General features: G+C 39.9%; 1 protein-coding gene across 2 annotated transcripts; it reads left to right on the top strand.

The window, feature by feature from the left end:
- Positions 1 to 1,394: 1,394 nt before the first annotated feature.
- On the top strand, positions 1,395 to 25,610 carry PLK4 (polo like kinase 4). 2 transcript variants are annotated; one of them, XM_060246805.1, is made up of 16 exons: positions 1,395 to 1,634; positions 6,285 to 6,380; positions 10,073 to 10,168; positions 10,250 to 10,364; positions 11,157 to 12,189; positions 15,209 to 15,309; positions 16,608 to 16,984; positions 18,494 to 18,598; positions 18,972 to 19,074; positions 20,647 to 20,796; positions 21,013 to 21,137; positions 22,217 to 22,305; positions 22,445 to 22,589; positions 22,821 to 22,961; positions 23,407 to 23,513; positions 25,069 to 25,610. In XM_060246805.1, the coding sequence occupies exons 1-16, from the start codon at positions 1,605 to 1,607 to the stop codon at positions 25,166 to 25,168; spliced, it is 2,913 nt and encodes a 970-aa protein (XP_060102788.1). In that variant the 5' UTR covers positions 1,395 to 1,604; the 3' UTR covers positions 25,169 to 25,610. The 2 variants fall into 2 exon arrangements, with proteins under 2 accessions (XP_060102788.1, XP_060102789.1); XM_060246806.1 differs by lacking the exon at positions 1,395 to 1,634 and adding an exon at positions 5,318 to 5,419.
- Positions 25,611 to 26,256: the final 646 nt, after the last annotated feature.

The following is a 26,256-nucleotide window of genomic DNA, read 5'->3' as shown; positions in this document are numbered from 1 at the left end:
CCAGGTCGCCGGGCGAAGCGCGCAAAGGCTCTCCGCCAATCACCATCAGTGGCGGGAAGTTTGACTGGCCAGGATTGGGCTGGCCAGTCTGGGGGCCGTTCCGGGATGAAGCATATATTAAGCGGGTCCCGGCCCGCGTCAGCCATTCTTGTGATGTACCAACTAATAAAGTACATTGCCTTCAACACGTCTCGTCTCCGAGTACATTACAACTGTTCACTGGGTGGCCTTGAGCCTCCACCATCAGGGCCGGCCCTGCCACTAGGTGATTCGTTAGGATGCCAGCCTTCTGAGGGTGCTGAATTGGGTGCCCCCCCCCATATGACTCAATGGTATTAACAGTCCGGGGGGGGGGGTGTGTGCCAGGAGTTAGCCTTGCCTAGGGTGCCAGTTTAGGGCTGGCCCTGTCTGCCACTGTGCCTGCTCCCACATCAGATGATCCAGCAGCTTTCAGCCTGGGCTTGACCTTCCAGCATCATCTCACCATGGATCCCCTATTAGTCTTAGCTGAAGGCAGCTACTGCAGCATGGGCATCTCAGACTTATTTATTACTATTTTCTTGGCCTGGGTGCTGCCATACACATGGCCTTTGACATGGGCCACCCCCCCCCCCCACTTCTGCAGGGGTGTGTGTGGGGAGTTAGTTCAACGTGTCTTCCCAGTCCCTTTCCATGGTAGCTCAGGGGCAGGCGGGAGCTTGCAATGTTCAGTCACTTTATAATTTTACCCTGGAGCCTGGGCTCACAGTAAGTTTACTCAGAAAGCTTTGGTGAGACACCTTGTCAAACACTTTCTGAAGTTAAGGCACACAAATTGTCTACTAAACCTAGAGATTTTTAAAAAAAATTGTCACGTAGAACACCTTTTGCGCGCACCTACAGATCGTTGAAAAATGACATCTTTTCACTCTATAATAGATAGCAGGATGTGATAACATTCGAATGGATACGGCATATGCTTTTTCCGGCTGCTGAGTAGACCAAATATTATAAACAGCAAAGTTTGATGTTCAGGTTTACTAGAACTCTCAATGAGATTGGATTGTTAAGCTTAAAAAAGGTGGAGAGAAACGATGATGCTACTCGTGAAAGCCCTAGCCTGCAGCGATTTTAAAATGGAACAAAGGAGATGTTCTACGGACTCGATTAGTTTAAACTGCGCTAGGTACACAATTCAAATGTCTACCAGCTACGCAGAAGGCTCAATGAATAAAATGGAAAAAAGTTCCAACAATCAGCAAATAACGAGGAAAAAAACCCAGATAGCAATCCTGCTGTTAAAGCAGAGCTACAGCATCAAACAACAAAAACAGCGAGCGAGTGCGCGCGCACCCAACGCTGCAGAGACGTGCACGCACACTTTTCGCCTACGATTAGAAACGGCCGCCCGCGCTGCCCTCAAAGCAAATGCTACGGTTACGTGATGACGTCATGCGCAGCCTTTTCCAGTCGAGAGAGCAACGGCGCGATTTTTCAAAATGGAACCTCGGAAGGAGGGGGTTTCTCCCCGACCCCCATAGCGGGGAGGGAGAGACCCGGGGCTCGGCAGCTGTGGTGAAGGATATCTGGTCTGTAAAGCGGTCCCGAGAGACTTAAGAGCCGCCATGGCGACCTGCATCGGCGAGAAGATTGAGGTGCGGGAATGGGTGTAAAACATTGCCTGAAAAGAGGGGAGAGAGGCTTTCGAGGCTGCGGGGGGAGTTGACTGGGCCCATCCATATCTCCCGGGGAGGCTGGACTTGCAATTCTTCCGATTGGTCCCCTCCTGCCGGACTGACAGATGAGACCGAGAAAGGCTGTTGGGCGGGGCTACACCCAGTACTTTTCATAGTTAGTCGGGCGCAGACGTACATACTTGAAGGAGGTGTCCAATTGGACGTTAGCACTTCAGACTATAGATGTGGGATGTGCACTATTGCTGAATGCTTTCCCTCAAATCCTCCGCGAGGAAGTAAAAAAGCCCAGCAATTAAGCACAGTGGTGTTTTGTGGCACTTTACAGGTTCAGATCTATTAAGTCATAAACTTCCCTGGACTAGAAAAGAATTCCACAGATGCCTGTTACATGATCTTCCTTAAGTATATACACTGGCATGGGGCGAGGGTGGAATTGTAAATGGTGGGGTCTGAAAATGCAGTCTGAGACCCCTAACAGCATTAGAAAAGCCCTGTTTGATAGGACCAGTGGTGCATCTCGTCCATGATCCTGTTTCACACAGTGACTAACAAGTTTCCCTGGACAGCCAAACAAGTGGGTTATAGAGGGCAAGGCCTTCTCTGATAATGCCTCCCAGCTCTGGTATTCAGAGGTTTGCTGTCACTGTGTATGGGGGCGCTATGGATAGTAGCAAAGTTTCGATGGCTTCTATGCAAAGTTCATTTGTACTCAGTGTCCATTCAAAATAATAATCATAGGTGAAAACCTAGTCTTGCTATGCTTGCTGAAAAAACTTCATTTAAACTTAATTTAATATCTAATGGGGTAGGAATCCATTCACCTGATAGAATTCTAATAAGACTGTTCAACGTATTGAGTTCTAATTTAATAATTTGGTACTATTTAACAGGCCTCCAGCCTGTAAAGGCTTGTGCTACAATGAATTTCATAGTTTTTTAAAGTGTCACAACCCACTTTTTGTTATTGCTGTGACACAGCAACATAGCTGTTCTTCTGGAATTTTTAAGTAAGAATGAGTGTCAGGGATGCGGTTCTAGTCCAGTCTGTTCCTTTTGTTGGTTTTCCATTTGCAGTAATCACACATGCAACTGTCCCTTTTTAATCATTTAAAGGGGTCACTAGAAAATAAGAGCCCTGTGGCGCAGACTGGTAAAGCTGCAGTACTGCAGTCGGAGTCCTCTGCTCACGACCTGAGTTTGATCCAAGCGGAAGCTGGTTCAGGTAGCTGGCTCCAGGTTGACTCAGCCTTCCATCCTTCTGAGACCAGTAAAATGAGTACCCAGCTTGCTGGGGGGAAAGTGTAGATGACTGAGGAAGGCAATGGCAAACCACCCCGTAAAAAGTCTGCCGTGAAAACGTTGTGAAAGCAGCATCACCCCAGAGTCAAAAACGACTGGTGCTTGCACAGGGGACTACCTTTACCTTTTTTAGAAAATGAGTCCATCTTGAGTCTGAAGTGATTTTAGTCTATTTTGACTCCTCATTCTTTTGCATAGGTTTACATAGTTGGGAAGGAGGGAGGAGATGTCTAAAGGGGTCAAATGAACCATAATCAGACTGCAGCTGAAAAATCACATTTTGGTATAGTCCTCTAAATTAAGATCTCTTTGTAAACAAGTGCACTGTAGTAGGTACAGAGAGGAGATAGCTTCTTTCTCCCTGCTCTGCTAGTTTCTATTGGCATGGAGATTTTTATGTGAAGAGAACTTCTAAGTTGGAATCCAGCACCTGCTATTTCAAGCATTGTAGTCCATGTTACTACTATAGGGCTCTGCTGTCTCACTGCTAAATTACTCTGTGTATATGAACCAGGCCTATAGTCCTCCCATGTTCCCTGTGCAGGATGAGATAGTTTCCCATGTCTTTCTCTTGATAGCACAGAGTGGCAGGGGAAAAGATTCTCCTTTTGCCCAAATTAAACAAGATTCTCCTTTGTTGCCCTATCCTCAGCATTTATGAAATTGCAACCCTGTATTCAAAATTCTAAAACAACAGCTGTTAATTTTATTTGATAGGACTGTCACCTGAATACCATGCCTGCCATCATTTCAGTGTTTGTAAAAACAGCTTCTGTTATAGTTTCACTGTTCATAAAATAGCTTCTCAATAGGAGAGATTCTGCAGAAGAAGCTTCCTATATTCCTGCTTTTTCATGTCAGAGAAAACTTTACCTTTTGAATTTCTACTTCCCACATAGCTTGTTAACTCCTGCCTATTTAGGATTGCAGACTCACACAAAAGGGGATGTTTGCCCATTCTAGCTCATTAGGAATCAAGAGTATAGTTCAGAAAGTGGTATTATTTGTTAGATGACAAGAGAAACCTAGATGACTTTATGTGCATAATAACAGTAGTTCTCAAGCGTTCAGTCTGTTCTCAACTCTGTTTATGCCCTATTTTGCCCTTATGATGCCCTCTCCCCATTATGAAAGTTGGTCAAGTTATTATATAAAATTGCAAGTCCCTTAATTTTTACTAGTTTGCTTGCCAGTCTTGTGGCACATTGATGGTATGAAAGGGGAAAAATATTTCTAATTTATAACAGCTTTCTTATTAGATTGCCTAGAAGTGATTCTTGTTATAGATGTGTCTTTTTTATAACCCTGAATCAGGCAGCTACTACATTCTTTTATAAGGGTGCCCTTTAACTTTAAAAACACAGGCCAAACCAATGTGAATCTGTGTGAAAATGGGCCCTTGGCTTACATTATAGAATACTTATTTTTGTGGTATTAATAGTCTGCTTGGCAGTGCTCATCTGTGGTTTGAAATTCTAGAGGTACCGTAGTTTGCATGTCTCTCTGGCAGATTCTCATTTTCTCTAGTGAATAATTGGTACAATGTGCAATTAAATGTGGGTACCTAAACCCATAAAGAAGGTTTGGGAGAAACGGGCTATGACATGGTATACAGTTAAATTCCTCTTTAACATTTCTTAGGAATAATTTTGTGGAAAAGATTAGTTTACATTGAAGGTCTGACTGGCTGACTTTATTTCCCAGATTTAGCATCACGTTATGAGTGTTCTCTCCTAAGCATGTTATGAGGATAAAAATTGTGTGCCAAAAAGATACCAAAGCATTTTGAAAGATCAAGTAATTGATATTGAAAAACTGTGTTAAGATGTGTAATGTTTAAGGTTCAGACAAGTCCTCAGAATGCCTATTCCAAAGGTGTTCATGATCAAGACTATTTAAGATTGATTCAGGTGGGTAGCCATGTTGGTCTGAAGCAGCAGACCATCAGCCTTGAAGAAGAAACTTATACAGGTACAGCCTGGTATTTCCTTTTTTACAAAAAAGCAAAAACCTGAATTCAGGTTTTGTTCTACTGATTAAGGTTGTTTCTCCAACTGCGAAACCCCCCGCAGCAGGTGCGCTGCCACAGTCTGGCTTTCCTTGCAACAGGCACATAAGTGGCTTCATGATTTAAGTTAGAAATTTTACTACAGGGCGATAATACCGCGATTGCCCCGCGGGAGTCCTGGGAGCAGCTCCTGCTTGGCGTCCCTCCGGAGCGCTTTCTTGCCTGCTGCTATGGTAGCCGCGTCTCTCCTGGGAGCGGGACCGACGGCGGCAAAGTCGGCTGTCTGCAGCGTTCTGCGGCGGCGGCTACTCAGTGGGTGCGAGTGCCTGGCAGGATGCCGCAGTGGCTTCTTAGTTTCTTGCTCTCGCCTGTGCCGAACGGCGTCGCGTCCTCTGCCGGCATGTCTCTGTGCTTGCCTTGGGAGAGCTCCATTCAGGTAAAGCTGCGCCTCGCTCGGTGTAGCACTTCTAAGCCCCTCTTGAGTGTATAGAACTGAGCATGCCCGGTAGCGGAAGCCCTTTGGCTGGCCCTCAGCTACGGAAAGTTGGTGGATGGAGGGAAGGGTTTATGGGGGAGAGCAAGATGACTACTGCGTTTACTCATCTGTAACATTTTAAAAAGCTGAAACACGTGGCACAAAGACCATGTTTGTTCCGTGAAAAGTCAGGAAGGGATTGTAAACCGGCAAAAACTGAGTTCCCGTTTACTTCTTCCCCAGTATCTGTTGTTTTTGCCCTGTCCTCCCTTCTTATAATAACAGTCCCTCGCAGGCTAACTGTTAAATGGCTGGCTTATGGATGACCAGGGGACTGAAGAATGACAGACTGGTTGTCTTGGGGGTGGGGGCTGTGAAGGGAGTGGGAAAGAAGTGAGGGAGGACTGTGTCTGAGAAAAGACTGGCAATATATATATTAAAAGTCTTCTGTGGAGGGGAGATAAGCCAGCCCTATTGTATATTCTTTTATACACACCATTGCAATAGGAATCCAGAGTTCTTCTTTTCATCTACATTCCAAAAGTACTTTAGGGTGGCATCTGTCAAAAATCTTTCCTTGTGACTTTCCTGCCTTGGAAGAATGTAGTTTGATTTTAATCAAGGTGATGTAAATCAGTGGTGTAAATTACAAGAAAAAATATTAGTTGGATTTTCTTGGCATCTCTACTTGTCAGATCTTCTATACAGTGTGAGAAATTCACACATAATATTTTAAAATGCCTTTTCATTATTGTGGAGGCTGGCTCTTGCCTCTGGATGGAAGGCAAAATGATAATAACAGTGGTAACTTTTTTCTGTCCCTCAGGATTTCAAGGTGGGGAACCTGCTGGGGAAGGGCTCCTTTGCAGGAGTCTACAGAGCAGTGTCCCTGAAAACAGGCTTAGAAGTGGCTATAAAAATGGTAAGTGGCCATGGGATCAATTTCCTCTACATTTTGGAAAGAGAGAATTCTAGGCTAAAGGATGTTAAACTCCTAGCGATACTGTATCCTGCTCATTGGAACTACTGAATGACACTTTTCACTCCCAGACTCATCCCTTGTGTTACAACTTGCAACTTCTCCAGTTCCCAGCATCTATAGCAGTTTGTATCCCAGACTGTTCAGATGTTTAACCTCTGTAGGCTTAGTTCTACAAATACAAACACAGTTACTATTGCTTTCAGACTTCAATTCTAAAGAGATTGGTCTTTCAGAGTGCTCAAAGTGCTCAACATAAATGAGTATGAAAGGTTTTGTTAGGAAAGGTCTATTCAGGAAACTTTCCAGATCAGAACTGTTTCATTTAGTTGGCCTGAGAATGTGATGGGTAATTGGGACTTAAGGATATAACAAGGGAGAGGGGGGTGATTTTTTTTAAGCTTCAGCTTGACTTCAGCTTAACTTTAGCTTAGACTAGAGCCATTCACTTCTACAATCCTATATTAGCCCTAGGGTGGCAGATTTGAGGGATTCTGGGTTTGCATGTGTTTAAAACTATATTCTATTTTAGCAATGAATTAGTTAGAGCACAGCATATTTGCTTTTTAGATAACTGAATTTGTCAGCCTTAACAGGAAAAAAAACAATTTAAGAGAATGATAGGATTGATAAAAAGTACCTTTATGATGCAATCTTATGCATAGTCACTCTAGTTTAACCCCACTGAAGTTATTGGGCTTAGATGGGAGTAACTTTACTGGGTTGGCTGGTATCAGAGAGACCCAGGTTTGGATTCCCGCTTGTGCCATGGAACCTTGTTGGGTGTCTTTGAGCCAGTTACACTGTCTCAGCTTAAGCATTGACACAGGATTCTTGTGAGGATAAAATGGAGGAGAGGATAACAATGTAAGCCACTTGTGGTCCTCGTTTTTGTGGAAAAAGGTGGATACAAATGAATTAAATAAATACCTACATAGGATCCAGAATATGAAAATATTTAGACTCCACTTGTGGTCCTCGTTTTGTGGAAAAAGGTGGATACAAATGAATTAAATAAATACCTACATAGGATCCAGAATATGAAAATATTTAGACTCCAGCCATAAATGTACTTGGAATTTTTTGCAAATAAAATCATGTCTCTCCGCCATGACTTCCCCGCCACATTGGATACAGTACAAGAACTCAAGGCTCTGTGCCTGTCTTCTGGTTCAGTTCTAGATCACTTCGACACACTTAGCTTGGGGGAAGTTGACGGAATCCTCTCTACTGTACGCTCAACAACTTGCAATTTGGACCCATGTCCCTCTTGGCTAATTAAATCCTGCCAGAGGGAACTTAGATGTCCTATCCAGGACATCATAAATAGATCCCTCTCAGAGGGGCGTTTTCCAACACCTCTTAAAGAGACGGTGGTCCGCCCTCTCCTGAAAAAGATTACATCAGATCCGGCCGAATTGGCACATTATCGACCAGTCTCAAATTTACCATTTTTGGGTAAAATCATTGAGAGGGCAGTAGCGTTACAGTTGCAGAGTTTTCTGGATGACGCTTCCATCTTAGATCCTCATCAGTCCGGCTTCTGCCTGGGTAATGGGACGGAGACAGTGCTGGTTGCCTTGGTGGATGATCTCCAGAGGCATCTGGATCAAGGTGGTGTGGCAGTGCTGATGTTAGATCTGTCGGCTGCGTTTGATACAGTCGACCATCGGCTGCTGACCTGTCGACGCAGGGATTCGGGGGCTGGCCTTACAATGGCTTTCCTCCTTCCTTGACGGACGGGGACAAAGGGTGGCAATTGGGGGAGAGCTGTCCCAGAGGCACTCATTAGATTGTGGGGTGCCACAAGGGGCAGTGCTCTATCCGATGTTATTTAACAGCTACATGTGCCCCCTTGCCCAGATAGCCTGGAGATATGGGCTTGGGTGTCATCAATATGCGGATGATACCCAGCTCTATCTACTAATGGACGGTCGGCCTGACTGCGTCCCAAAAAATCTGGACCTAGCATTGCAAGCCGTGGCAGATTGGCTCAGGCTGAGTAGGCTGAAGCTGAATCCAACGAAGACAGAGGTCCTTTGCCTGGGTCATGGCAGCCTGTGAAGGGATATCCCCCTTCCAGTTTTTGATGGTGTGCCATTGAAAGTGGCACACAAAGTCAAAAGCTTGGGGGTTCTACTGGAGCCTTCCTTGTCAATGGAGGCCCAGATAGCAGCCACTGCCAAATCTGCTTTTTTCCATCTTAGGTGAGTGAGGCAGTTGGCCCCTTTCCTAGAGTGTCACGACTTGGCAACAGTGATCCATGCAGCGGTCACCTCGAGATTGGATTACTGTAATGCCCTCTACATAGGGCTGCCCTTGTGCTGAACCCGGAAGTTGCAGCTGGTGCAGAATGCGGTGGCTAGGCTGTTATTAGGGCTCCCGAAGTGGGAGCACATACAGCCGGGGCTCCGCGAGCACTGGCTGCCAGTTGTATACTGGATTCGTTACAAAGTGCTGGTTATTACCTTTAAAGCCCTATATGGCCGAGGACCTGCCTACCTTAGGGACCGTCTCTCCCCATATGTGCCCCAGAGAGTACTGAGATCAGGTACACAAAATCGGCTGACAATCTCTGGGCCGAAGGAGGGCACACTAAAGAGTACACATGAAAGGGCCTTTTCAATCGCAGCTCCACACTGGTGGAACCAACTACTGGATGAAGTGCGGGCCCTGTGGAGTCTTGATCAATTCTGCAGGGCCTGCAAGACTAACCTTTTTCAAATGGCCTTCACTTAAATGTGGATTGATCCACTATATTCGGCCATCATAAACTACCGAGGAGAACATCTAGAGTATAGCACTGAAAATGTTAATTTTTATTGTAATTTTATGTTTTTAATTATGATGGTTTTAATTAGTAAATTACATATATTGTTTTGGAAAATGTTTTATATTGTAAATTGTAAGTTTTACCTGTTGTGAGCCGCCTTGAGCCTGCTTTGGTGGGGAGGGCGGGATATAAATAAAAAACATTATTATTTTGTTAACAGGGATTTACTTCTTACTAATTATGTTTAGAATTCCATTCTGTGTGTATGCCATGACCATAAATGTACAATGCAGAGATAAACATGAGTGTTACAGTCAGAGATCATTTTGTAGAAAAGATGTGCCAAAGCTCATTAGCACAACTCATTTGCATATGCAACACACCCCTGACATCACTGGAAGGTGTACTAAATTATATCAGCTCAGCATCTACCTTAAAAATGCTTCTTGCATTATAATTGCCATAATAAAACTTTACTCTCATCATACTTTTTAAATTACTTTCTTCTAGGTGGCCACAGTGGTATGATGAAGATTTCCATCTGTCTGCTTTATATGTTTTGGTTCTTTTCTCATTTTTTGAAGGGGAAAAATTAGGAAGTTTCTCAAATATTAGAGTTCAGCAAAATTCTCTCAGGGCGTTTGAACAATGGAGTCCAGAAGCAAATATTTGGCTGGGAGGGGGGGATATAAGAAAAGAAAGAGCACATTTAAAATTTAGAGGTTCCGGAGCTCTGCTCCTGCCCAAAATGAGGCTTCATTTCGGAACTTTTAACACTCATTCAAGTTAGATAAATTATAAAATGTAGTATAAAATTTGTATGCATGAGCTTTACAGTTGAAAAAAAATGATATATTTTCAGATTGACAAAAAGGCTATGCACAAAGTTGGAATGGTGCAGAGAGTTCAAAATGAAGTGAAGATTCATTGTCAGCTAAAACATCCCTCTATACTTGAGGTAAGTGTTTATATTAAAATATATGAAAACATTTATAGTTAAGCTGCAATATACTTAATGCTAATTCTTTTTATGTTCTAGTTGTATAATTACTTTGAAGACAGCAACTATGTGTATCTGATATTAGAGATGTGCCATAATGGAGAAATGAGCAGATATTTAAAGAACAAAAAGAAGCCTTTCTCTGAAGAAGAAGGTAGGTATGAAATGTATTGTCAGACTTTCAATGAGCCTTTCCAATGATTTAAATAGTAAGTGGATGGGCAGGTGGAATCATTAACTTTTTTCTAACAGGAGACTCCCTCACTTGTAGCAAAGCAGTCTTGATAATCCCCTCAGATTGGAGAATAATGTATGATGCAGTAGAGAAGCTTGCTTTTTGAGACACAATTCCAAAGCCTACTTAAGTGTCAAGATGGGTAGCCAGGTTTGTCTGTCTGTAACAGAAGAAAAGAGTAAGAGTCCAGTAGCACCTTAAAGACTATCAAAATTTATGGTAGGATATGAGTTTTTGTGAGTCTGATATTTGATGAAGTGAGCAGTGACTCATGAAAGGTCATATCCTACCACAGATTTTGTAAGTCTTTAAGGTGCTACTGCACTCTTATGTTTTTCTATTAGGTGTGTGGAACTAGTTGATTCTAGATTCTGGCCATATATGTTGGTTATACAGTTAATATAACTGTGAAATGTTTAAAACTTTTTAATTAGAACCTGGTTGGGATTTGCATATCTTCAAAACCATTACATTATGGAATGTATAAAGAAAACGTACACTTAAATATATGAGTATGCTGGAAATGCTTTTCAGGTTTCTGAGTCATTTGTCAGATTTTTCAGTTTGAGTAATGGGTCAGTTTCTGGATTGCAATATTTATATTTTATTGAATAGCTGTTAAAACAAGTTGGATGAGCAAGTTCAAAGATGAGCAAATGTGCATAAAGAATCTTCAGTGTACTCTTTAATTTCTTTTAAAATTGCACACAGTTCGGCACTTCATGCATCAGATCATTACAGGGATGTTATATCTTCATTCCCATGGAATATTGCACCGAGATCTAACACTCGCTAACCTCTTACTCACCAACAATATGAATATCAAGATTGCTGATTTTGGACTAGCAACCCAACTGAGAATGCCTCATGAAAAGCATTACACAATGTGTGGAACTCCTAATTATATTTCTCCAGAAATAGCCACAAGAAGTGCACATGGACTTGAATCTGATGTCTGGTCTTTGGGATGTATGTACTATACTCTTCTGGTTGGAAAGCCACCTTTCGATACTGATACAGTAAAGAACACCTTGAACAAAGTGGTATTGGCAGATTATGAAATGCCAGCATTTTTATCGGTAGAGGCTCAGGACCTTATTCATCAGTTACTTCGCAAAAATCCAGCAGATCGTTTAAGTCTGTCATCTGTTTTGGATCATCCTTTTATGTCTAAGTCTAACTCAGTGAGAACTAAGGATATGGGAACTGCAGAGGATTCAATGGATAGTGGAAATGCCACCATTTCTACAGCTTTTACCACATCCTCCAGTGTAAATACTAGTGGCTGCTTAAAGGAAAAGAAAAGACTTTTAATAGGACAGCCACTCCCCAATAAAATGACTGTTTTCCCTAAAACTAAGAACACCAGCAATGTCTCTTCTGGGGATGGAAGTGGTTCTTATAACAACTGGGGACTTCCAGTACAAGAATTACCTAATACTGGTAGGGGAAGAGCAGTGCTACTGATGGAAGAACGACCGCATTCACGCTACCTCAGGAGAGCACATTCGTCTGAAAGATCTGGTACATCCCATAACGAGAATCATAGAATACCAAATCATGTGGAGAGATGTCATTCTATGGAAATGCTCTCAAAACCCAGAACAGGATTAATAGAAAACATGAAGGATTTCTCTCCCACAAACAGCCATGATGATATTCCTACAGTGTTTAAAGAAAAACTTCCAGCTGGTTCTGGCTCAATTGAAAAACATCTCTCTCCACCTGTTAAAGATCAAGTTTGGTAATAGTCTCTTTTTCTTTCACAAAATGCTTCATGAAATTATGTTCTGTACTATACAGTATTGCAATAGTCAATGGGGTTGCCACTGGATTAGAGCCCAGACCCTTGGTGAGGGCAGAACAAATGCAGAATGGAATAAAAGTCCCATCATGACTGAGTTTCAGAGTCTAGCTTTTAGAGAAGCTAACTGAAATTCTTCAAATTCCAGCTGGCCCTTTTTGTATTCCAAGGGTTTAGAAACTATACTGTAATCTCCAAGGTCTTATTTTCTCTGTTAAGCAATAATCAACAATGGGATCACAGTGGAGATACATTACAAGAAACAAACAGCAAACTGTGATGTAAATAGGCTACCATGCTTTTTATATATATAATTACTTAAGGATTTACATGTTTTTTTAAAGTATAAAACTACTTTTGAACATCTTTGATACAAACATCCACAGTAACAGCCATAAGAGACAATGAAACCAATTTCAACAGAGCTCATAGTAATTTTAGTGGTACAGCATACAAGTAACTAGTTACAATGGACACATTTCGTGTTGCCACTTCATCAGTATTATAAATGTCCTTGTCTCGTTAAGCTGTATATGATGGAGTAAGCCAGTTTCTTTTACTCAAAGCAGGTGCAAACCCTGGGTCCCAAAAATGCACCATATTAGTCCAATAACAACCTTTATCAGAATTTTGTTATTGTATTTTTAAGGTGGTTCCTTCAGGAAGCCTCAGTGCTTGTATGGGAAGTGTTTGGCCAGCAATGAATTGGAAGGCTTTGCACCTGCTTTGAGTAAAAGAAACTGGCTTACTCCATCATATACAGCTTAACAAAAAATCCTTAAGTAATTATATATATAAAAAGCATGGTAGCCTATTTACATCACAGTTTGCTGTTTATTTTCTGTTGCCATCCTGTAGGTTAGGGGTCCCCAACCCCTGGTCTGTGGACCAGTACTTGTCCATGGCCTGTTAGCAACTGGGCTGTGAGTTGTATAATTATTTCATTATATATTACAACATAGTAATAATAATAATAAGATGACATTGGATTTATATCCTGCCCTCCACTCTGAATCTCAGAGTGGCTCCCAATCTCCTCTACCTTCCTCCCCCACAACACACACCCTGTGAGGTGGGTGACATGGCTGAGAGAGCTCTGACAGAAGCTGCCCTTTCAAAGACACTTCTGCAAGAGCTATGGCTGATCCAAGGCCATTCCAGCAACTGCAAGTGGAGAAGTGGGGAATCAAACCCAGTTCTCTCAGATAAGAGTCCCTGCACTTAACCACCACACCAAACTAATAGAAATAAAGTGCACAATAGTATCATCCAGAAACCATCCCACCCCCCCTCCCCAGCCAGTGGAAAAATTGTCTTTCACAAAACCAGGCCCTGGTGCCAAAAAGGTTGGGGACCGCTGCTGTAGGTGACATGCCAACTGTAGCCACTGCTTGAGGCAGTGCATTTAGGGGCTATGCCCCCATGGATGAGTGCTGCTTCTGCAGAGCAGTTTTTTTTTAAGAAAAGCAAAGAAAATATTCAAATAATAATAAAAAGAAAGATGTGCATGGGGTTTCCAAAATGACTCTGGGCATAGTCAGGGAAGTTTCAGTCTCATTTTCTTTTTTCCAGGCAGAAAATAAATAGTTTTTTAAAAACACAAAATAAAGTATAATAAAATTGCAAAATGCAAAAGAGAGAGTCAGAAATCCCCCCCTCCGACTCATGTAAACAAGGAAGCCAGTAGAGTCATGAGGACTGTGGGCAGGGGAGCTGTTCTATTGGCAGCTTCTATCTTTCTCTCTGTCTCCTCCCCCCCTCCCGGCTCCCCTGCCCCACAGGATTTCTCACTGCCCCACCATCCAGAACTGGCTATACCCCTGCATGAAAAAGATCTAGTTTTCTTTTTAAACATTGCTGGCAAGTATTTTTAATAAGACCCCAGACCAAGGTTATCACTTTAGTTTTAAGTTCACCTAAATATCACAATGATATGCTCCAAAACTGTAGTGAAAATGTGGCTTTATAAATGACTTCTAAATTCTTTGGCCTAGAGCTGCCATGTTTTAAGGGTAGGGTGGTTATACTATTTGATCATGAGTAAGTACAAGAAGGTTAGAGGAGGACTAGCACAGGGAACATCACGATAAGTGATGTTAGGCTTTGTGCATTCTCTCAAGAGACTGGATTTGGCTGATTGCAGCCCAGGGATGCTTAGATATTAAGCAAAGTACCACATGATTATCAAGTAGCAATTTTTCAGAAAGTAAAAATAAGCTCAGCATCCTTCATATGCTTCTTTGGCCAATCATTTCTTTGAATGTACTGTGGATCCACTATTGCTGGCAACTTGTCCTACATAAATTATATAGATATGCTGAAAGCTAAAAATGGCTCAAGTTTTAGAGAAGCTTTAAAATTTATAGAAATTAACAGATTCTCCTATGTTGTCCCAATTAAACCTCATTTGCCTACAGTATTAGGACTTTCTAGCTGGAATTAATCTTTTTTTTATGGTGGTAGTATCATCTGCTCCTTGAAGCAAACTTGCATGGTTTTATTTTTTATTTGTATTATTTATAGTCTGCAGTTCTTACATAGTAAGTCAGCACAATCAATAAAATGAGATAGTACTTGGACTGCAGAAATCTGGAAAAGGGCATGTGTTAAGCATGCCATGTTCAACTATGCAAGAATGGTATTACATAATTAGAAATAAAATGCAGTTACAGCAAAATAAAAACATACTGCAAGAGATTATGCATAGTAATACAGCCCACATTCCTGTTCTTTCTATTAAAATGTCTCCCTGGATCATTGTTGTAGTGCAATCTTATTTCCTTTATAAAAATTCCCTTCTAAATAGTTCTCTTTTACATACTTTGCAGAAAACCAAAAGCATAGAAGCCTTCCTGATCTCTTTAGGCAGGCCATTCCATAGGGTGGGGGCCACTGTAGAGAATGCACGTGTAAGTTGTTTGTTATTACTAGAGATACTTACAAATGTGTTGTCTTTTAGTTCCAATTATCTCTGCCTAATGAAGCCCAGTGCTGGCATATTAGAACCAAAGTCTCAAGCAGAAACAATGCAGCAGTGGCTTGGAAATATGCAACCAAATGGTATGGAACTTTGTAATACTTCCGTAATCTGTAGAGCATTAGATACATTGATTCTCTTGTAAATAGACCATTTTTGCTGCTCTTTTGCTATTTTGAGGGTTCTGGTTCAGATGATATTTCTCACCATTTAAAATTGTCCTCTCTCCAGAAAATCCACATGAACACACCTATGCTTGTTGATTTGGGATGTGCTCTTCTATGAAGCGAGTTTCTAGTAACTTGGGGCTGACTTGGTTTTCTCAGCTGAGCTCTTGGCTGCATATCTTGGTCATGCTACAGTGTAACAGAATTCTGGGAATTGGCTTATTCAGATATACATTGCTATATTTTGAAATAAAGCAGCACAGATATCCATGGTGAAATATAAAACCAAGTCATTTGAGTATACTACTTTCTGAGGCAATATTCTTATTGGTATTTTGATACTTGCTATGGGTTCTGATTTTTAAGTCATACAAAAGACAACTTTTTCACAATTTAGAAATTAAATCCAGGATTCAGAAAGTAGCCAGATGTCAGTCTTGAAAGAGCTTAACTAACTGGATCTGCTGAAAGGATGAAAACAGCAGATGATGATTAGTGTTGCTGCAGAAGGGAAGGTGGAAAGAACAACAGGGACAGAAGGCAAGGAGGAGTTTTCTTTCCCCTGCATCATATTACATTGTGGGATGAAAAAAGCTCAGAATAACCAAAGACAACTTAAATCCTTCCAGACATTATTTTGAATTACCTAGAACACGCTGGGGAGTTATAATTGCAGCATACAGTTAGGATTATCTGAATCCTCAGATAATTTTCCTTTCAGTTTTTATTTAATTGCCTATAACTTTGGCTGGAGGTTGATGGAATAATTCTGTATCTGGGCAGAAGTATTGCTGTCTTGATGCCTTCCCAACTGCTTTATTTCACCACACCCACCCCATCTGTTTGAGTCAAAGGCAAGAATCTGTAGTATAATACTTCATCTCTTCAAAGGTAGATAGAATTTAAAAAGTGATGACTGCATATGATTTATGATACTGACTGATTTTAAAATCATATTCCCATTAAGGATCCTGCTGAAATCAAAATAGTTTTGAAATGAATAAATTCAGAAAACACAATGTGATGCTGTCCAATAGACAATAATGTTGTCTTGGTCAGACATCTTACTGAATTGGAGCTGAATCTCTGAAAACATTTTCAATTTGTGCATGAAAAGTAGATGAAAATGACATACTGCTGGGAGACTTTTCTTTTGCTAGGTCTGGGAAGAATCTTATATCTTCTAGATTAACATTCTCTTCTGTTGCTTTCAGCTCCAGTTCAGGAACTTTCATATCACAATGGTGTCAGGAATGCAAATGGAGATTTTCCATTTCATGTTGGTGTGCCTCAAGAAATGTGGGAAAATGCATGGAATGGCTTAAAAGTCACAAAATCACAGGATGGTGCACAAACAGCAATGCCAGCTGTTGGATCACTGGATGGAAGGAAATTCACTACTGGACTTCTCTGTAAAACTGAAAAGTTTCTGCCAACTCCTGCACTTGATCTTCATCCAGTTTCTGAAACCAGAGGAAAATGGGTTGAAGGGCAGCAATATGGCCATCCAAAACCTACTCTGCGAAGTATCATATCGCCTCTGAATGCTCGCAGATTAAAGCCGATCAGACAAAAAACAAAAAATGCAGTGGTATGTATTGTGCTGCATTTTAGAACTATTAAGGAATTATAGGAAAAAACTTGTATTATAAATATTCTTCAGCATTCTGAAGTACCTGAAGAATATTCCAAAATAAATTATATAAATTAGTTTAATATAAAATGAGTTTTATATTAACATTAATATTAACCTACTAAGAAGAGGAGCTTCAGACAAGCTCTGTAATTGGGTAATTATAGCATTAAGTTTAAAAACTCATACCTTCACTTATAGCCCAGTTTTTTCTGTTGATTTTAGATGTACTGGCAGAAGTAGTGACTTGTACTGCTACAGCTAAAGTCCATGCCTGTTCACTGAAGGTGTGGCAAAGCCAGCCACTTCTCACCTGATTGCCAGCAGGGTTTCTGAGCCAGCAGAGGATACAGTTAGTCTTGTACTGCATTGCTTTGCTATGCTAAGAGGTAACAATCTGAGCAAGAGTACTGGCAGCTGCTCAGTTGCATTACAGAGCTTTATTGGCTCATGTACCCAGTTTTACTGCCCACTCTACTTAATGAATATCTCCTAGGTTAGAGATCCTCCAATATGGTGCCCAGGGGCACTGTGGCACAAGTCACCATTCTTGGCATCTGCCAGGTGTTTTCAGAAAGTGGGTGGGGCCAAGTAGAGTCTTCCCCATTAGGGCTTCTAATTGCCTATTTGAGATCTGATTGGCTGTAAAAATTAAAATAACATTTCAGCAACAACTGCTACTACAGTGTCGATTTTATTCTCTTTAACTCTTTTATTGGTATATTTTTAAAATTTACCCCACTTATCCCCTGCACTTGGGCTTCCCAGGTGACTGTTTTATGGTTATGCCCATCACCCTTTGTCAGAATTCAAAATGTGCCTGCAGGCTCATAAAGGTTGAACACCCCTGTTCTAGGTTCAGCCCTCCTTGTTCGCATGCATTAAACCTCAGTGTAAAATACTTTCTCTACTTCATGCAACCTATTGTCTTTTCTGCTGGAAAGTATGAACTTTGGACCAGAACATATTATTTAACTAAAATAAAGTAATTCAAATAATCTGTCCTGCTTTGTATCTCGTTTGTGTTGTGGCAATATTAAATAACAGAATTTTGTTAAGTCCAATAACTGAAGGGTTTCTTGTTAACCATTACGTGTTACCTCTTCCATGTCTGTCTTTCAGTGCTGCTGCTTTTCCCTCCTTCCCACTCTTAATCTCTTTTTCAGTGCTGTGTTTGTTCTTTTCAATCCTCCCCTCTCTTTGTATCTCCCTTTACAATTACTAATGCTGTAGGGTTGGAACTTCCTGATTGGTTGTCCCACTAAACCACAATTATATAAAAGCTATTCAGCTATGCAGAAAAGAAACATCTCATTTGTTCAGGCTTAGTACTAAGAGCAAAAAATTTTAGCTCTTACTTTGTTACATTTGCTTTAAAAATAATGTAAGCTGAATGGGGCTCTTTACACCAACTACTATTTGTAAAAAATCCTATTATGACTGTTCTGTTTTTAATGTATGTCCTAGGTTAGTATCCTGGATACAGAAGAAGTTTATATGGAATTTCTGAAAGAATATGGTTCCCAAGAATTTGTAAAAGAAGTTATGAGGATCTCTTGTGATGGAAGTGAGGTAAGTAGCAATACATTTTTAAAATGTTTGTTTGAATTGTAACTGTATTAAGTAAACTGTTTTGGGGAATGTTTTGTATAAGCAACACATGAGTATTGCTCAGTCATGGTTGTCTGTTTTCTATCAAAGCATCTGGGAAAGTTATAGGGTTTAACAAATTGGTTCAGTCTTTAAAATCCTGCCTCAAAGCTGAAAACTATTGAAAATGTGTAAATAATGAGATGTCTTAGAAATCAGTGACTTATGACAGAAACCTACCCTGAGACATCCGTTATAGTGTCTTATGCTGCATACATAACCTCTCATTAATTTTCAGGTAAAAATTTTAAGAACATAATTATTGGCAATTAGATTGTTTTTTCCGTGTCTTAAGGTCACAGTTTATCACCCAAATGAAGGAAAAGGCTTCCTACTTAAAGACCAACCTCCACTTCCTCCTGAAGACTTAAATATTTATAACTTTGACAACTTGCCAGGTATGGTACATTCTGTCACTTTTTAGAAATTACTGCAAACTGCGAAAAGAACTGTGCAGCTAGATCCATATATCTAAGTAAGCTTTGTTTCTCAACTGGGCTTCCATGTAACATAGTAAACCATCACTGAAAAGGAGGGGAACTTCAAAAGCAGTTTGTGATATGGCAGAGGAGCCTATTATTATTATCGTTGTTATTATTAGTTTGTTTATATTCCGCCCATTCCCCCATAGGGGCTCAGGGCAGAGTACACCAATATATATTGTAATAAAATCACAATAAAAACAAGTTAAAATATTTGTTTAATAGTACAGCAGGATGATCCAGCAGGATGGTATAGCAAGATGGTACAGCAGAGTGGTACAGTAGGGTGAGTCCCATAGGGTCTAAACAAGATCTTCAGAAAGTTGTCAAGATTTTCAGAAAGCTGACATTAAAATGCCTACCTACGCTAATTGTATGTGCATTATATTTCAAACATTAAAAGCATTTATTGCACACGTGGGAGATTTATAAAAAACTATTTAAAGCTACACTTTTCCTAAACATACTGTTTTTAAAAGCACTATAGGCTATGGAGCTGACATAAAACTTGAATTATAGTTGAAAACAACTGAAATTCTGGCATACATGTGTTATGTAAGCTGATTCCTCTAGCTGTACTTATTAATAGCGCTGGATGTTAAAATTATAAAGAGACTACCATCCCTTAAACAATAAATTTCAGAGAGGAAGCGGTATTAGTCTGTCCAAAACAAATTAACAAGTGTTGTGGTACCTTTAGACTAAATAATTCATTGTCTTAAGCTTTTGTGAGCCTGAGTCAATGTTGAAGTGGGCTTTGGCTCATGAAAGTTTTTTTTGCCAAAATCAATTTAAGTTTTTAAAGTGCTGCAAAACTCTTCCATAATTGAAGTATATGGGTGAATGTTTTCCATTAGCTGGGGATATTTAAAATAGCAGCCTCCCTCCTGTTTTATTTTGCATAGTAACTGCAGTTTGTAGAGCGGATCACCTTATCGATCTCTGCCATGGCACAGAGTTTCCAATATATACCAGACACCTCTGGGAGTACTTGGTGGACTGTGTAATGTATGAGTCACATGGCAAACAGCTGTAAACATTTAGCCACTGTCAAGGCTTTTTGGGGTAGCTTTCATTGGATCATTCTGTCACCTTTCTACTGCTTTAAGAAAGAAATATTCACTGAAATAGTTTTATTCAATCTATGCTTAGTATATTTCATGGGACTTCACATTTCTTTCCTTCTCCCTTCCTGTGAAGAAAGTTTACTCTCTTGCATGCACAAGTCTTGGAACTATGGAAGAGTTTGTAAAATGATAGAATGATGTTCCTTCTGGATACTTTGGGTGTAAAAAGGAATTGTCAGTATCCTGTTAATAGACTTTGAAATCTACTTCTGTAAAGCTGTATGTAACTTTATTCCTTTGGTATGATGGTGGATGGGAAGTTTGTGGCAGATACTTTTGAGAGTTATAAAGATGTTCTGGAAACAGACAGGTTTTTAACTGAACCACAGAAACTTTTAGTTATATTCATTTCTCGTTTTAGAGAAATACTGGAAAAAATATCAGTATGCAGCCAAATTTGTGCAGTTGGTAAGATCCAAAACACCCAAAATTACGTTCTACACCAGATATGCAAAGTGTATGTTGATGGAAAACTCTCCTCCCGCAGATGTGGAAATTTGTTTTTATGATGGTATGTACTCTTAAACTGTTTTGTGTTATATACTTATTTGAGGGCTGCTAATTTGTACAAATGGTGCTGGATTGTGCATTCAGTTTCACTTATATCCATGTTTTCAACAGGATTGCATTTGTACTTCTCATTGAGTACTGCTTTTGGTCTAGAATCATATAAAACAGTCTGTTTGACAACTACTTGTGTATTTATAAAAATATTTGTTTTTTATAGGGGCAAAAATACACAAGACAGCAGGTGTAATTCGAGTAATAGAAAAATCTGGGAAGTCCTACACCCTAAAAGAAGAAAGTGATTTAGAGAACAATGTACAGATATATGTCAGTCACGCAAATGAGGTAAATTTTTCTTGTAACAGTTTTTAAATTGCTGATTACTTCCTATTTCTATATTGTACTACAGAGAATTCTGCAGAGCTCAAAAGCTTGCCGGCTGTTTTGTATCATTGCGGTTGGTCCTATTAAAATGTTTTATAACGTTTTTGGATTTTGCTTTGGACCAGCAAGGGCTACCTTCAGAAATATTCTTTTAAAGTTATTAATGAGTTGAATTTTTTTAAAAAAGATCAAGGATTTGACTTTCCCAAGAAGAAATGGAGTACTGATGGATCTTTACACTGATAAGGCCCAGTATTAATAGTAGATGTGATGAAACAGGCCTGCCTTGACTTACTACTTCTTGGCATCAGCAACTCCTGGAAGTGTTTACTGCTTCCTTTCCCTAGGGTACTTACTGCTACCAGCTGCTTGTTTTAGGGATTTTTCACTGGGAGGAAAAGGACTTCCAGTTCCTCTTCCTAGTTCTGAGGCCTGGCCTTAATGCTGCCCACTACCCAGCAACTAGTTACCATGGGGACCCAATATAACTTTGGGACCCCCCTGGAGAAATATCTACATGCACAATGTCTGCTTTCCTCCAAAGCCAGCCCCCCCCCCCTGCACTAGTGTGTCTGAGACAGTGGGGGAATCTAGGTGGAACAGAGCCTGGGAACCTACCTCCAAAATCAAAAAAGATTGAAAAGAAATATTTACAGGCATCCTTAAGCACAGCTCTAGATCAGCAAATAGATTTCAAAAGAAATTTGGTCATAAACACAGTCCTCTTTCTCTTTTCTAGATACACCCTAACTGATGCTAAAATAGGACAGGCACTAATTATCTTAAGAGAGTTACAAGGTTTTTTTCTACCAGCCATTATCTGGGAGACCACATAGTTAGCAGAAGATGACCACCATTACTGACCATCACTGAGGAGTGTGTTGCCTTCAAAGAATCAGTACCAAGCTAAAACATCTTTTTCAATTTAGAATGTGTCTGTTTTTTAGTTATTGCCCATTTTCGTCTTCATGGAGTGCTACATTCCTGCTTCTCTTGGCAGTGTTTAGCACATTTTAATATGTCTAACTTTTAAAACACAGGGTCATCGAATTTGCCTTGCACTGGAATCTGCTATTTCAGCAGAAGAAAGAAGTGAAAGTGTTCCATTTTTCCCCATTATTGTTGGGAGGTGAGCAAAGTGTTAAGAATATTTCTATCAAGGTGCATTTCACTTTCCAAAGGAAAGTTTCAGCTTTCCTGTGTTGTTAACAGAGGCAAAAAAGTTGAATGCATGAACTTAACTCTTCTGTGGTGCTGTCCACTACTAGGAAACCAGGAAATCCTGAGTCTCCAAAGTCATTGCTACCACCTCCTGCTATACCAGGTACATGCCCTTCTTTGAATGATGTTGCTTCACTGAAGGGAAATACTGCTGCCAGATCCAAATCTCCCAGTCAAGCACCTCACCCATCTGTAAGTAAATAAGCTTGTAGATCACAGTTATTTGGATCATGCAAAGAGTCTCCTGCAAAGATAATTTTTTAAAAAACAAAAAGTAAGCTAGAGAGATGAAGAGTCAAAGGAAGTTGTATATTTTAATTAGAAGTAAAACAAGTCAGCTTTGGGAAAAAATGAGATATATTTTAATACTGGAAATACAGTAAAACTCAAGGTTATAATGTTGTGTATTTGTCCACCTTCTAGATGGTATCATATGAAGGATCTGCATTCACAGCAGCTATGACGGAGTCAAATTGCCTACCCACTCACCAAAATGAGTGTGTTGTAAATTCAGCTCAACTCCTGAAGTCTGTTTTCGTAAAAAATGTTGGATGGGCCTCTCAGGTGAGTTGGTAATCAGTTACTAAGCAGAATGGTCACAGCTCACTGGGTAAAAAGGGAAATGAAAGCGAGTAGAAGAGTAATGCAGCAGTTTCTACACTAAGGAGGAGCAAACACTTGTTTGGAATGCACAGGACAACTCTGTTCCTTGCCCTGAGGTCTTTTGTTTTTTAATTTCCTCATCATTGCTGCAAATCATGACATAGATATCTCACTTGTGTTAGTTACTTGATCATGTGTTTAAATATACTTTTTTGGCAATTAAATATGTAAATTCTTCTGTAACTTGTAGCTTCTATAATGAAATCATGCACATTAAAACACCTTTGTCAATCTATGCTAACATTTCTTTAAAAAGAAAAATGCAAATGAATTACTACTTGAAATTTCCCACTGTTTGAAATTTTATAGTTATGAACTCTTCTCCTTTTGGATTTTTTTTGATCAGCTAACAAGTGGAGCTGTGTGGGTTCAGTTTAATGATGGATCCCAGTTGGTAGCTCAGGCTGGCATTTCTTCCATCACATATACATCTCCAGATGGTCACACTGTTCGGTGAGTGTGTTTCAGTAAACAAGTAACTTTTATTTCAATTTGTATACTTTTTAAATTTTGCCTGATAACTTTCAGCAGAGAATTACTTTGAAATGTCTGCGAAACAGTGCTATAGTATATGCCAATAACTTTAGCCACTTTAGCAAAACCAAGGAATTGAGGGCACAACTGAGATGTAAATGATAAAACACTGGCTATATTGTGTTCAAATAGGTTATCAAGAGAATGCAGTTAATAAAGGAAAGCTTCCAACCTGGTAATGTTCAAAAAGGTTTCATCAGAAACAGCCACAGCAAACTTGAACAGTGGTTCAATACAGAACTCATGTACTAAGAGGGAGTAATTGTAACTCGAGATTCTCATCTGCAGTGTTATACAGCTGCACAGTTAGCCTCTGCACTTATGTACAAAGTGGCTGACTTCCATTATGATTGCAAGTAGCAAAACTAGACTGCTCACAGACAAGATAACCTGGTTTTGTGCATACATTCTTAAAGACTAGCCTGATGAAGCCAAAATTGGCACTGGAAGAAGCAGAATGTGAAGTTTCGAACACTGAACTCGGGTACAGTGAGAAATACTTGAGGTTTTCCTAGTAGGCAGGAAAAAATTACCTGGTAATCAAAGCTGCATTCACATGAACCTAGTTTATTGCTGTACTCTTAGACTGGTCTTACTCCATGCACGCCTTACAAATACACAGATTGAACTCCCTTCCCTTTAGAATTCAGGTTGTTGAGATGGAGGAAATTAAATGTTGGCAAACTCATGCAGCTGCTTGTGTATATCACTGCAGCTGTTTTCTAACTGGGATTCTCTGTGCAGGGGGAGAATGAGGCAAGAGCATAGCAACAACCTGGTTTTGCACATACATCTTTAGCCTGATGAGGGCAAAAGAGGCTTTGAAAGCAGCAGAATGTGAAGTTTTTAATGCTAAATGTTGGGGTACAGGGAGAAATCAGCCTGGAGAAACTTGGAGGGGAGGGACTTTAAAGTGGTGGGGTGGAGAGATCTAGGCTGCTTGAATCCAAGGTAAATTTGAGAGGCAATATCCCATGAGTTGCAACTTGTTATAAATTGAAGGAACAGGTCCTTCATGCTTTGCTCCAAGGCAGCAGACAAGAAAATGAGGGCAATTCCTCCATTAGGATTAGCATTCTCAATATGGAGATGTAGCATATGCTGTGTTTTCAGTACAGGAGTTAACACTGACTTAAAAGAAGGGGTCCATGTGACTGTGCTTAAGTCCCTAAATAATTCAGTAATAGTGTGTGAAAGTGTGCTAGCCTTTAAAAAAATTAAGTTGAGAAGCACTGACATTAATGCTATTCAGTACCTTACTGGCTTCTGGTTGTGATTAAATGGGAATCTTTGGTAGCTAATTATTCCAGTCTGGTGTGGTGATTTCCCTTGTGAAAAAAACAAAACAGCCGAAGGACAGAATTGCATTATGTTTCTTAGTCATGCTACCATAAAAGGGAACTCATTTTATCAATGTTTGTTCCAGATATTCTTATTCTTAAATGTGCTCATCTGAACTATTACTGTTTGATAGGTATGGAGAAAATGAGAAGTTGCCTGAGTACATCAGAGAGAAGTTGCATTGTTTATCTTCTATTCTGGTGATGTTTACCAATGAAGCTGGACCTCATTGAAGCTACAGATATGAACGCTTAATTAACTTAATGAAGCAGAGCTTCCTGTAGTCAGACCGGCCTTCTTACCTGGTGATGAAGAATTGCTGTGTCCTGCTTACCTAAGCACTTCTAAAAATTTTCATAAGTGTGATCAATTAAGTAAAAATGCTTGCATTTTTATATAATGGATTAGGCTGTGATCTGTGCTGTGATCATCATATTTTCCAGGTTAAAGGAGGCTGAACTGTACATCTGTGTTCTCCCGTGTTCTGACAATTCTAATATAAAAAAAAATCTCTGCGGTTACTTTTTGTACCTGTAAATACCTTGTATTTTGTGTGATTTCCAAGTCATATGTAAAGTGTACTGTTTTATAATTGTTTTATATTTTATTTTTGTAATCGTTTCTAATGAAATATTCCTGCAGAAGCCTAAAAAAATAAATGCAGTGATACCTGTATGGGTGCCGTGTGTCACTTAGCACAAGTTTCTAAGGTATACTTTTATAGGATAAAGATAATTGTACAAAACCATTTCTCTGAAGTGTGACATGTTTGTATTTATCTATTTGACTATGATTTGTGAAAGTTTTGTTTTCTTGGACTTCAAAGCCACTTCAAAGACAAGGGGAAGTGTTTTCTGAAGTCCCTAACACACAGTGCTAGTACAGCTATAGATTCCACTTGTCCAAACAAAGCTACTGCTCTAGTTTTAGGCAGACTGGAGGGGAAGGAATGACAAAATTACAGCCTTCCCTAGAAACTAACATTTGCAATTTAAAAATGCAACAGTACAACGAACTGTTCTTCTACTTCTTACTATTTCCCTTTCAGCTACATAGTTGTGGTACTATAAAACATTGAGAGCAGCCATATTTTTAGTGATCCGATATGAAACTGAGACCTACACCAACATAACCTACATCATGCTCAGAGAATGCCAGTTGCTTATGCAAATATAAAATCTCTACCATTTCTACTTCAAAATTTCCATTCAGACAGAAGTTTTAATATAGTACTTAATTTTAGTTCACTAGTATCTTCAGTGTTATGGGGCAACTTTCATACACACATGTAATCAAAAGTATCAGCAGTATTAAAAATGAA

This window comes from Heteronotia binoei, chromosome 9 (genome assembly GCF_032191835.1).
Source record: "Heteronotia binoei isolate CCM8104 ecotype False Entrance Well chromosome 9, APGP_CSIRO_Hbin_v1, whole genome shotgun sequence".
In the NCBI taxonomy this organism is placed as follows: Eukaryota; Metazoa; Chordata; class Lepidosauria; order Squamata; family Gekkonidae; genus Heteronotia; species Heteronotia binoei.
This window is presented reverse-complemented; position numbering and strand designations above follow the sequence as displayed.

Coding starts and splice junctions, on each gene's coding strand:
- PLK4 (XM_060246806.1), top strand. CDS start 5,318: ATGCCGCAGTGGCTTCTTAGTTTCTTGCTCTCGCCTGTGCCGAACGGC. Junction 5,420..6,284: donor CTTGGGAGAGCTCCATTCAG/GTAAAGCTGCGC, acceptor TCTGTCCCTCAG/GATTTCAAGGTGGGGAACCT. Junction 10,169..10,249: donor AACATCCCTCTATACTTGAG/GTAAGTGTTTAT, acceptor TTTATGTTCTAG/TTGTATAATTACTTTGAAGA.